Source organism: Saccopteryx leptura, chromosome 7, assembly GCF_036850995.1.
Source record: "Saccopteryx leptura isolate mSacLep1 chromosome 7, mSacLep1_pri_phased_curated, whole genome shotgun sequence".
NCBI classification, from domain to species: domain Eukaryota; kingdom Metazoa; phylum Chordata; class Mammalia; order Chiroptera; family Emballonuridae; genus Saccopteryx; species Saccopteryx leptura.
Window position 1 is genome coordinate 44,410,839 of NC_089509.1, and position 13,240 is coordinate 44,424,078.

Here is a 13,240-nt window from a genome sequence, read left to right on the forward strand (position 1 = left end):
TTCTGTGCTATTCCTAGTCAATCCTTTTACTGCAAGTGTCACACTGTTTCTGTCGAAGTGTTCTGAGGTAAAATTCGGAGGAGGTAATAAAGACTCTTGTCCCCTCAACTGAGATCCTTAGGACCTCACCCTTGTTCCCACCCTGTGCCTGGCATGCAGTAGACTTGCAGTAAATACTTGAGTAAAGTGATAAAGTGAATTAATGAAATTCTGTGCGTTAATATTCACAACAGTTAGGACAGTATAGTAGCAGTATGACAGACCAAGCTGCACTGGAACCCTGGCTAAATAGTTCAGTTGGCTGGAGCATCATCCTGGTGTGGAGTTTGCTGGTTCAGTTCCCTGGTCAGGGCACATCCAGGAGCAGCTTGATATTCCTGTGTCTGTCTATCCCTCTCCCCCTCTTTCTCCCTCTCCCCCCTTTCTCCCTCTCCCCCCTTTCTCCTCCTCCCCCCTCTCCCCCCTCCCTCTCTCCCCCTCTCCCCCCTCCCTCTCTCCCCCCTCTCCCCCCTTTTCTCCCTCTCTCCCCCTCTCCCCCCTCCCTCTCTCCCCCCTCTCCCCCCTTTTCTCCCTCTCTCCCCCTCTCCCCCCTCCCTCTCTCCCCCCTCTCCCCCCTTTTCTCCCTCTCTCCCCCTCTCCCTCCCCCTCTCTCTCCCTCTCCCTCCCCCTCTCTCCCCCCCTCCCTCCCCCTCTCTCCCCTCTCTCTCCCCCTCTCTCCCCCCTCTCCCTCCCCCTCTCTCCCCCTCTCTCTCCCCCTCTCTCTCCCCCTCTCTCCCCCCTCTCCCTCCCCCTCTCTCCCCCTCTCCCTCCCCCTCTCTCCCCCTCTCCCTCCCCCTCTCTCCCCCCCTCCCTCCCCCTCTCTCCCCTCTCTCTCCCCCTCTCTCTCCCCTTCTCTCCCCCCTTCTCTCCCCCCTCTCCCCCCTCCCTCTCTCCCCCTCTCCCCCCTTTTCCCCCTCTCTCCCCCTCTCCTCCCTCTCCCCCTCTCCCTTCTGTCCCCCTCTCTTTCCCCCTCTCTCCCCCTCTTTCCCCCTCTCTTTCCCTCTCTCCCCCTCTCTCCTACTTTCTCCCCCACTCTTTCCCTCTCCCTGCCTCTCAAAAAAATATATAAAACTGCACTGAAAGAAAGTAGAAACAGGACTTGGGCTATTTTGTTGAACTAGGAGTTTATTATACAGTACTGTAAACATACAAACAGACTTGAATCTTTGTCAACACTTACTTAATGACACCTTATTGGAAGGGGCCGGGCTGCCTCGTGATAACGAGTAACCTGATGGCTGTTTACATCCGCCCTTCAGCAGATGACCAGTTTTTTCCTTTCACCACTTTTTGCCCCTAAAATTACCATCTGAATTTCCCCAGAACTCAGCTGTGTTTGGGTATGGATGAGGTCACATTAGTAGTAATAACTCAGCTTGCACTGACTTGTTAGCCTCCTCTCCTTACACAGGCCCCAGACCCTTGTTGAAGTGTTTCTAGAAGTTTCTGGAAGTCCCTCGGGTTATGTCACATGTGCTGAGGACCGGGGAGGCTGTTGGGGCTGCAGCAGCTGGTGTATGTCTCTGCTAGAGGCCGCCCCTTCCTGTCAGCTCCCAGTGCTCGGGTGTGTGGGCCCGGGGAGCCCCTTGATGCCTCCTGTCCTTCCCTGGGCTGCAGCCACCTCCAGCAGCATTTCGGGTTTCACTTACAGCCTGTCCCCTGTACCTCACAGGAGGAATCCCAGTTATGGACAGCACGCTGTGCTTGAAATTGCCCTTCCTTTGAGTTGAGGCATTTTGACTGGGTCAGTTCATCTTTTGGCCCCTTCTTCCCTTGAAGTGAAACCCCTCAAGAAGCTCTCAGCCCTCAGTACAGGGCTGTGGGCAGCCCCCTCCCCCGTCCCCCCGTCCACCCCCTGCTTCAGCTCAGCCAGGGACACAGCTGCAGGTGTCACCAGCCCAGGTCTCTGTCACAGAGAGCTCCTGTTAGCCAGGTTTTCCCAAACTCCGTGTGTCCTCCCTTCTCACCCAGATTCTTTATAGGGTGGAGGAGTGAGAGGGAGAGGGGTCCAGCTTTGGAAGCCTAGGAATTGTGCTCTTTAAAAATCCAGGACTGTTTTAGGTGGTGGCTGCCTGGAGGAAGCTATAAAAAAAATCCAGGACAGTGTAGCTCACCATTGGAAGTGGCTATTTAATGGCATTTGCATTAATGGTGAAGGTCCCTACCCTGCTCCCCCAGAGTGCTCTTATTCGTTGCCTTTGAATTTTTCTCCTCTTCTTGTGAACGTCTCCCAATGTGAAGTGAAAACCTAGATCAGATAAAATCGACAGGGACCTTTACTGTGAAAGTTGAACATGCTAAAAAAGAAAAAAAAAAATCTGAAATGATTGATACCACAAAGCGTCACTTTTCACAGTCTCCAGATGTTGTGAAAAATGTAAGATCTGTTTTAAATGCATTAAAGTAGCCTCTGGTGTTCCGCGTCCCAAATATTGCTTTTATACATATATAAAATTATTTTTAACTGAAGCACTCAGGAATGAAAAGTAACCCCTGCCCTTCTCTCTTTCACTGCCCCAAGATAAAGCCTAGTTTATTTATTTCTGCCATCCCTTAAAAATAAATTCCTTATATGGCAATTTCTAAGCAGCAAATAGTCAGCTGTGTGATTAAAATGTCAAAAAGCCTAGAGAACAGGCCGCTGGGAAAAGTCGGGCGATTTACATAAAGGCTGAGGACTGAATGGGGCGAAGGCTGTGCCCGCAGGTCCACGTCCGGGAATGAGGTGGTTAAGGGCGGTTGCCGCCCCTCCCCCAGACCGGCACAGCTCCCTCTGCAGTGGAAGGAGCTTGTGGAGCGCTAGGCTTGCGAGCCCCTCGAGAATGGGGACCTGTTTAACTTCTTTTTAGCACATTTTGTTTCTTTCTTCATCTCATGAGCCCTTGAACTTTGAGAGCGTTCCTTCCGCAGTATTGCACAGTAGAGGATGGGGGGAGAGAAGAATGAGGGAGTTGGGATGAGGAAGGGGACACAAAGGTGCAACGAGGCAGGTTTAATTTATGAGCAAGAACAATCCGCGTTTTCCGCAAACCCTGTAAAATGGGCAAGTTGGCGCTTCAGCCACATCCCTAGACCCTGACGGGGAAGAAAGGGGGCTTCCTTGAAGGCCCCGCCCTCTGTCAGCGGTCCAGGAGTGACCGGGAGGTGAGGTGGTTGTGACAGGTAAACACGTTGATTTCTAGAAGACCTGATTTTCAAGCTAATACCTTACAGGCTTGTCTTGTTTTTATGGGCCTCTTGCCTTAAGACATAGCTGGTAGCTGGAACACCGTGGGGTCTGGGTGATTTTTATGTAGCCCTGCATTCTGGTTAATTGGGGAGATGATCCTGGTAGCACCGGGCTTATGTAGGGGGAATTATTTTATTTTCAGGTAGCTTGTGCTTGGGAAAGCTGAGCATTTCGTTTTGGAAATGCTCACAAAGAACTGTGAGTGGAGGGACGCTGGGCAGTAGTTTCCCTGTGTAAGGGGAGACTGGGGAGAGAGTACTGGGTTTTGATCTCTGGTGAGCATGTCCCAGGAACTGTGGCCACTTTATTTAGGGGGAGCTTTCCATTTCAGTGGCACAGAAATCATTGTCATTGTGGTTTAATAGATGGCAGTTTAAGTGTAAGGTTGGGGCTTCTTGATTTCAGTTCTCCTGACTGTGTGGTCTCGGATTATCCTCATTCTGTGGTCCGTGTGCTCAGCTGACCGCCTCAGGGACCCCGGAGGCCCCTTGTCATAGTGGACACACAGTCCCTCTTGTAGTGGATGCGGTAGCTCTTTTCATTATGGAGATCAGGCCTCCCGTGGTCTCTGATTCCTCTGAGCTCCTCTTTAAACCTGTTTTAGCGGCTGTCTTTCAGGGTAGGGTCTTTCCTTGACTGTCTAGTGATGGTAGTTTGTGTGGAAGCATGAGGTATTAAAATACTGATTGAAAGAGTACAGGCTTTGGGGTACCGGTCATTACTTTGGGAGCCTATCCCCAGCTCTAATTATTATAGGTCTTTCTTTTTGCTGTGTTTCTCCAGAAAGAAATCCTCTAGTGTCTTCCTGGCATGACAGACAAGCTTGCTGTCACTGTCCTCACAGCTGAGAGGGAGGATGCATCCATCTGGGACCTACCAATCTGCATGCAGAATTTTTTCTTAATCCCAGTTATTTAGTGTAGCACTCGAGAGTTCAGCTCTTAGGTCTCCATGGTCTTGGCATTCAGCCTTTCCAGAGGGAAAATCAGTGTCCAGCGTGAGTGAGGAAACTCCTGGCTTGGGGTGGGGAGGGTCTTAAATAGAAGCTCAACGCATGGTCCTATGTTTTTTTGTTTTGTTTTGTTTAGTTTTTCTGAAGCTGGAAACGGGGAGAGACAGTCAGACAGACTCCCGCATACGCCCGACCGGGATCCACCCGGCATGCCCACCAGGGGCGACGCTCTGCCCACCAGGGGGCGATGCTCTGCCCCTCCGGGGCGTCGCTCTGCGGACCAGAGCCACTCTAGTGCCTGGGGCAGAGGCCAAGGAGCCATCCCCAGCGCCTGGGCCATCTTTGCTCCAAAGGAGCCTTGGCTGCGGGAGGGGAAGAGAGAGACAGAGAGGAAGGAGGGGGGGGGGGTGGAGAAGCAAATGGGCGCTTCTCCTGTGTGCCCTGGCCGGGAATCGAACCCGGGTCCCCCGCACGCCAGGCCGACACTCTACCTCTGAGCCAACCGGCCAGGGCTGCATGGTCCTATGTTTGACCCTACTTGTGCCCCTGCCTTCAGAGGTATATCCTGTCTCCAACTGTCTTCCCATCCCCCTCCCAAGCACTCCCGTTTCTAGTCAGCTTCATCCACTGCTCCTTGATGTTTCCTACTTTCAGAAGTTTGGTTTCTTGACATGATTGTCTTCTTTCCTTATTGGTCTCTCTCAGATCTCTCTCTCTCTCTTCTCTTTTAGTGAGAGAGAGAGAGAGAGAGAGAGACAGGAAGAAAGATGAGAAGCATCAGTTCATAGTTGTGGCACTTTAGTTGTTGGTTCATTGCTTCTCATGCTTGCCTTCATGGGGGCTCCAGCTGAGCCAGTGATTCTGTGCTCAAGCCATCAACCTTAGGCTCAAGCCATCAACCTTAGGCTCAAGCTGGTGAACCTGCACTCAAGATGGCAACCGTAGGATTTCAAACCTGGGACTTCAGCATCCCAGGTTGTCTCTTAATTCACTATGCCACCACTGGACAAACTCTCAAATCTCTTTACTGCAACTTTAATGGTGTTTTGAAAGAGAGTGAAGGCAAATGAGTGTGTGTTCCTTCTTTGCCTGTGTGGGCCACGAGCAAATTGTTTAACTGATTGGAGCCTCAGTTTCCTGAACTAAAAATGGAGGAAATAGTGCTTTTCTTTCAAAATTATTAGGGTTGAATGAATTAATGTTTGCAAGTGCTTATCCTTGTGTGATCACTGAATACACGTTTTGTTTACATTAGTACATTCTAGGCCTCTTTTTGTGTCTAGCATCGCTGTTCACTATGGTAGTAAGCCTAGGGGCTCTGCTCTTAATACCCTCACTTCTCAGTGTCGAGTAATTCTAATAGTTTGTGGTTGGCCTCTCAACAGAACACAGTTCAGACAAATAGTGTGCACATGGATGTTTTCTGAAGGCACTACATGACATTGGGGTTCAGTGTTGCACCATTCATAATGGCCACTGTACATTCATGTGAGATATAGATAACTCACATTTTTTATTTATTTTTTGTGGCAGAGACAGAGAGGGTCAGAGAGAGGGACAGATAGGGACAGACAGACAGGAAGGGAGAGAGATGAGAAACATCAATTCTTTGTTGCAGTTCCTTAGTTATCCATTGATTAATTTCTCATATGTGCCTTGACGGGGGGGGTGGGGGTGGGTGGGTGCTATAGCAGACCGAGTGACCCCTTGCTCGAGCCAGTGACCTTGGGCTCAAGCTGGTGAGCCTTGCTCAAACCCAATGAGCCCGCACTCAAGCTGGCGACCTCAGGGTCTCAAACCCGGATCCTCCGTGTCCCAATCTGATGCTCAATCCACTGCGCCACCACCTGGTCAGGCTGATAACTCACATTTTAATAGAGTACTTAGTATTAGAGAATCTTTTTGAAGGATGTATGGGGTAAGTACATTGGAGGCAGCACGTAGGTCTTTTTAGCTCTGCTTTACTATATCCTGAAGAGGTAAAGTGAGCAGAAACTTAAAGGTAATTTTATGCAGTGTCATGGTTGCTGATTGGAGCAATTTGAGTAATCAGACAATAATAATAAAGTGCATTATCTCCCTGAAGTTCTTTAAATAGAAAAGAGCAGATGGCCACAGAGAAATACGTTTGTGATCTCTTTTACCATAGGGAGTAAGCCTCAAACCAAACATGAAGAAAGATTCTCATATTTGTCTTGGTTCCATTTCTGGCTGCCCTGTTGGGACACTTTGTAGTTTCCGGCTCCCCCATAGCAAGTGTCTTAGCTGCCCTCTCTCCCTCCGTGCATATTTCCCTGTGGATACGTGCATGTTTTAAATAAAATCTGAATCATACTTTGTGTTTTGTTGTATAGCCACATCTTCCAATTTTATTACAAGGATATTCTCCCTCTTCCCCCCAAAACCATTCCATTTTAACCTTTAAACATTCCCTTTCTCCCTGGTCAGGTAGCTCAGTTGGTTGGAGCATCATCCAAGGTTGTGGGTTTGATCCCTGGTCAGGGCACATACAAGAATCAACCAATGAATGCAGAAATAGGCAGAACAGCAAATCAGTTTTTTTTCCTCTCCCCCAAAATACTTACTAATTTTGGTGGTGCTTTTAACAAATGTCCAAAATTTCTTGATACTCTTTCCTCCAGGAGGTGGACCTTAATTCCCCTCTCCTTTGAATGAGGCCTAAACTTATGCCTCACTTATAAGGAACAGAGTATGGAAAAGGAAAACTAGAAACCTTATAGTGGAGAAACCTGATAGATGCCCCCTCACTCAGTGATCATGGTTAATATCACCAGTAAAAGTCATGTTGAAATCATGAGATAGTACAGCAAGATCTGATGAGGGAAGCATGTCACCTCTGGTTTGTTTTTTTTTAAAAAATAATCTATAATGCTAGCCTAATCATAAGAAAACATTAGACAAATCCAGATTGAGGAAGATACTACAGAATATCAACCAATAGGCTACAAAATTGTCAAGGTCATGAAAAACAAGGATAGGCTGAGGAAATGCCAGGAAGAGTTGATGAAGGAGACAGGATGACTAAATGCAACGGAATCTCAGATTGGATCTTGAAACAGAAAAAGGTTTTAAAGCTGTGGTGTCTAAAGTTTGAAATAATATCCCTGTTCATCAAGTGCCATAAGCTCCTTTGATAACATATATAGTTGATTGTAAGATGTGGTACATTATGGCTGGCTGAGAATTGGATTATTTTCATAGTAGTATAGATGCTTTTGCAGTAAACCTTTAGATGGCAGCATCTCTCACCATAAACCTCATTCTGAACAGAATTCCTCAAGTGTGTGAGGTGTTTGACGCAGAAGGGTGTTCCGAGTTAGCCTGACTCACCCCTCAGTGCACGGGGGTGGTGCTGAGCACTGGGAGAGCTGTGGACCCCTTTGCCCTGCTCCCGTCATCCTTACTCGTACTGGTGTGAAGTGTCTCCTGGTTCTGTGGCCTTGTTTAAAAGCACACTTTCATTGTCAGGCAACCAAGGAAAACGAGGATCCAGGCGGTGATTTTGGACCAAAGTATAATATTATGTTTGAAAGAAGCAGACAGACTAGGTCATCTTTTTTTCTTCTTCTTCTTCTTTTTTTTTTTTTTTTTTGTAAGCAGATTTATTTAGTTGTAATTCTCTTTGCATATACAGTTCACTTATTTAAAGTGTACACTACAGCAAATTTTAGTATATTCCCAAGGTAGTGCAACCATCACCACAACCTAATTTTAGAACACTTTTATCATCCTCAAAAGAAGCCCCATCCTCCGAAGCCATCCCTCCACAGCCTGCGTATCTCCCAGCCCCTGGCAGCCATTCATTCCTCGTTCCTATAAACTTGTCTATTTTGTTCATTCCCTGTGAATGCAATCATTGTGAATGTGTCATGTGATCTTTGGAGGCTGGCTTCTTTCAGTTAGCATAATGTTTACAGGTCCTATAGCAAGCATGAATCAGTACTGCATTCCCTTTCTTTTTTTTACCCAATAATTCTATTGTGTGGGTATCTCACATTTTTTTTTTTTTTTTTTTTTTTTTTTTGTCCTCAGCTGATAGACATTTGGCTGCTATGAATTTGGCCGCTACAAGCATTCGTACACAACTTTTTGTGTGAATGTATGTTCAGGTCACATGGACGTGGAATTACCGGGCCATTTGATAATGCTTTTTGAGAAACTGCCATACTGTTTTCCAGAGTGGCTGCACCTATGCGTTGTTCCCTTGAGTCTTACTAAGAATTCCAGATTTTCTGATGTTGGGGTTGAGGGAGAAGTGAGAGCTAGGACTCTGAGGCTCTCTTGTTTCTCCGAGCCACACGCCAGACTGGCTGCTGTGCCTTTTGGAAGGCAGCAAAGTCCGCCAGTAAGAAAGCTGTCAGCTCCTCTGCCCCACACAATGGCCATGCATCACCAGTCTGACAAAATGCCTGCGTTCTAGGGTGCTCCGTCCGTCCGTGCATGCTGTTGTAACAAGCTGACTGTAATCCTTGCCTCCTGACTTCGGAGAGACCAAGCAACCTAATCATCTTTGTCCCAGTTAGAGAACAATTCCAAATAAAATACCCTTCGCCACAAGCCATTCAGTTTTGAACATGTCAAAATCACTTACTTGACATTCTCCGAAGACAGCTGCAGAGACTTCACAGCAGAAGAGCAGCTCTGTTTTTGTCAACGTTTACATTCTCGAAACTGAGCTTACCCATTGCTTCTTTGGCAGCCCAGACTGGACATTCCCGTGTCTGCACTTGAGTGGCTGTGTGTGTGTGCGTGTGTGTGTGTGTGTGTGTGTGTGTGTGTGTGTGTGTCTGTATCTGTGTGTGTGTGTGTTCAAGGGAGGGAAAAGGGACTGCTCTTCCTCTAGGCATATTTGGGTCCTAGTGAGGACACACAGTGTACATGCTGAAGCTTTGTTTGCATCTGGAAAAAATTAGCTACACTCAGATCTTTCTCACTGCAGGTCCCGTCAGGAAGCCCAAGTATGTGGAAAGCCCCAGAGTGCCCGGAGATGCAGTTATAATCCCGTTCAGAGAAGTGACCAAGCCAACAGAGCCTAATGAGAATGGTAAGAATATGTTTTCAATCATTTTGCCTCCTGAAGATTTCACACAATGACACTTCATTTCTGAGTGAAGTTTGAGTGCCTCTTTACAGAAATGCTTTGCTAAGCTGACTGTATTTGGGAGGTTTCTTCCCCCCCTGGGCAGTTCAGAGATCTGGTCAACTAAAGTAAATTCCTAGAATTATATACATAGTGTAGGAATAGTTGAGTGGTAGCGTATGCATTGTTTAGGGGTTGACTCCTGTTTCCTCTCAATCTTGACCTCCCTGGCATGGGAGGTTAGGAAAAAGCAGCCACTAGACTGCTTCTAAACTTTGTTTTGTTTTTCAGTACTCCATCGTTTTAGAATATTCAATAACAGGCTTGGGTTGAAAGGCTGAAACTTAGTTTGACAAAGCTTATGCAGTAGTTACTAGATAACTTAAAACTGATTGGTAGCTTTTGAAAGCTTTTTATTTTTTAACATCTAAAAGTTTTATTTAGGGGAATATTGAAGTGGGGAGAAAGTACCCAAACTGATTGAAACTTTTCATGTTTTCAAGACATCTTATATTTTGTGGGTTTTTTCTTCCTATATTTGGAAATATGTGTAACAGACATTACATTTCATGGATGTAATAACAGTTCTTTATTTTTAAAAAAATCAGTTTAATAACTTACATATTTGCTCTTTTCTTGGGAGGGGCCTCCCAGTTCACAACTCTGTGGTCTTTAATTTGTATTTTGAATTTACAACCTATTTTCCTAAAGAAACATGGTTAGAAAATCTGATCTATGTAGGAAAACCTTTTTTTACCTTCAGTTGGGACACAAGTTTTTGTAGTAATGCTGAAAGAACTTAGAAAAACTCATTCATATTTGCACTTTGAAATACCTGGCACCCTGTTTTCCTGAGTTGTGGGGGTGGGCCTGTAGCTCCATTATGTTCTAACCACCAGGTGTGCTCGTTGTTTGGTGGGGAGTGGGTATGAAGTAGGACATGGCAGGAAAATGGAGTAGGGTGGTGTTGGTAAAAATAAAGCTAAAAATGAGCTGAGAGAGGAGGGATTGGCAGAAGATGAAAATCAGGAAGAGGAGTTGGGGATGGGTGGTGGATGAGATGGGGCCAGGAGCTGGGCGTTTGGGGCAGGGAAGAGGCGGTGTTGTATGCGTCTGGGCATGAGAAATTTCCGTTTTCCCCTTCTGCCCAGGCACTCGGTCATTAGGTCTAGGTAAGAGAGTCACACTAAGATTTTTGCTGAGATGGGCAGGGGGTGTGATACAGAAGAGGGGAGAGTCCACAGTGGTATCCGGTAAGGACAGCCGTCCTGCATACGTGAGGATCCTTTTGGTTATGAATTCACGTGTGCAGGGTGTTGATCTTTTCTTTCATTTATATTCCAGGTGTTGAATGGAAAAGAAAACCCTGTTTCTCTAAAGTGAATCTCAATGAATATTTGTAGTCCTGGGTGGTTATTCCCTGGCATTTTGGCTGACATAGACTCCATTATATAACCTATTCCTCCCTGGTGGAGAGTACTGCTGAGGCCTTGCTAGAGTTTATGACTTCCTTGAAAGTGAGAATGGGGGAGAAATTTAGGATTTTCACTGGGCAAAGCATAGAGGTTATAAATAATTCCCATTGTTAACTTCCCTCCTCCTATTCGGGTGGAATAGGCTGTCTTTCTAGGCCTAGGAGTCATTCTTGTGCTGTTCTAGCTAAGCTAAATTCAAATATCATGGTTGGCATTGCTGGCATCACCCGTAGTTTGTTGTTTTTTTTTTGTTTGTTTGTTTTTTGTATTTTTCTGAAGCTGGAAACGGGGAGAGACAGTCAGACAGACTCTCTCGCATGAGCCCGACCGGGATCCACCCGGCACGCCCACCAGGGGCGATGCTCTGCCCACCAGGGGGCGATGCTCTGCCCCTCTGGGGCATCGCTCTGCCACAACCAGAGCCACTCTAGCGCCTGGGGCAGAGGCCAAGGAGCCATCCCCAGTGCCCGGGCCATCCTTGCTCCAATGGAGCCTTGGCTGCAGGAGGGGAAGAGAGAGACAGAGAGGAAGGGGGGGGTGGAGAAGCAAATGGGCGCTTCTCCTATGTGCCCTGGCCAGGAATCGAACCCGGGTCCCCCGCACGCCAGGCCGACGCTCTACCGCTAAGCCAACCGGCCAGGGCCATCACCCGTAGTTTGTATGTGTACTCGCCCCTGAGATCTGAGCTCTTGGATTCAGCATCATCAGTCTCCATGGGATCTGAAATTATGACATACCTGGGCAGTTTAGAAGGACAAGATGTTTCCAGAAGTTTTGCCTAGAATTAAAGAAACAGAGTACATTTGTCCTTCTATAGGTGTCTGGATAAGGGGTGTAGTCCCTGTTTGTGGGCACGTGGTCATGTGTGGATGGCCGTGATATTGGTGGAAGCCGGAAAGAGTTATCTGTTGGATGATGAGGAGATGGTTGCCTAACAGAATTCAATTTGACAAATAGTAAAGACTAGTGTGTTTTGTAATTCCCATGGAATCCTTTACATTTCCATGAGGTTAATTAAGTTGGCCATATTAAAGTGTGAATCTTACGACCAAGTCATTGAACCTAAAGGAAAGGCTGGAATGAATGAAAGCTAAATGAGTTTGTGTGTTAACCCAAGCATGTGCAGATCCATGGTGGACAGACCTTAACTTCTAGGGTTTTGTGTCATCACCTCAGTTTTCATTTCAAATTTGGGCTTATAGTGCTCGCTTCAGCAGCACACATACTAAAATTTGGGCTTATAGTGCTCGCTTCAGCAGCACACATACTAAAATTTGGGCTTATGCTTTCTATGTTTCGTTTAGGCATTTAAAAAAAAAATCTCTAGGACATTTTTCTGAGTGCTGTCAACAGCATTTTCAGTCTTCACCAGACTAGCAAACTATGAAAACAGCTCCTAGTGAAGTGCTTTCAAAAGTTCCCATAGCCTGACCAGGTGGTGGTGCAGTGAATAGAGCGTCGGACTAGGATGCGGGAGACCCAGGTTCGAGACCCCGAGGTCGCCAGCTTGAGCGGGGGCTCATCTGATTTGAGCAAGAAAGCTCACCAGCTTGAGCAAGAAAGCTCACCAGCTTGAGCCCAAGGTCTCTGGCTCAAGCAAGGGGTTACTCGGTCTGCTGAAGGCCCGTGATCAAGGCACGTATGAGAAAGCAATCAATGAACAACTAAGGTGTCGCAATGCACAACAAAAAACTAATGATTGATGCTTCTCATCTCTCCGTTCCTGTCTGTCTGTCCCTGTCTATCCCTCTCTTTGACTCTCTCTCTCTGTCTCTGTAAAGAAAAAAGAAAAAATTCCCCATAGACTCATGAAATACATCAGCTTCTTCCTGTTTGCAGTGCCCTTCCCAGACTGTGCTACCTTGCTTTATGGTCATGTAGCTCCACAAACTCTTGATTCTTAGCTTTTTGTTTAACATTTAAAGCAAAGTAAAAGAAGACCAATGACCACTTTAAATTTATTCATTAATATATAAGTATTTACATGTAATTTGCATATTTTAGCCATCTGGAAAGTGGGTTATACAGGCAGATGCACATTTTTAATGTAAGCAATGAATCTGTTAAAATTTGCATCCACCTGGACACATATTTAGGGAAAGACATTCTTTATTCAGCATTTTAAAATATTTTTTGTATTTTCTACTCTGGCAAAAAAAAAAATAGTGTCTTAATGGGTCCTCAAATAAAATACAGTCTCCCTTTTCCTGTCAAAAGCTGTGCCACAGGCCCTGGCCGGTTGGCTCAGCAGTAGAGCGTCGGCCTGGCGTGCGGGGGACCCGGGTTCAATTCCCAGCCAGGGCACATAGGAGAAGCACCCATTTGCTTCTCCACCCCTCCCCCTCTCCTTCCTCTCTGCCTCTCTCTTCCCCTCCCACAGCCAAGGCTCCATTGGAGCAAAGATGGCCCGGGCGCTGGGGATGGCTCCTTGGCCTCTGCCCCAG

The 13,240-nt window shown here is 46.8% G+C and overlaps 1 protein-coding gene across 4 annotated transcripts in view; it reads left to right on the forward strand.

Annotated features, from left to right (window-relative positions):
• The window catches only part of TANC1 (tetratricopeptide repeat, ankyrin repeat and coiled-coil containing 1), a 261,224-nt gene that overhangs the window by 153,650 nt on the left and 94,334 nt on the right, over nucleotides 1–13,240 (forward strand). For all 4 annotated transcript variants that reach the window (XM_066346733.1, XM_066346736.1, XM_066346734.1 and 1 more), the window contains one exon: nucleotides 9,181–9,285. In XM_066346733.1, the coding sequence (XP_066202830.1) occupies nucleotides 9,181–9,285 (105 nt within the window). The remainder of the gene's footprint in view (nucleotides 1–9,180; nucleotides 9,286–13,240) is intronic.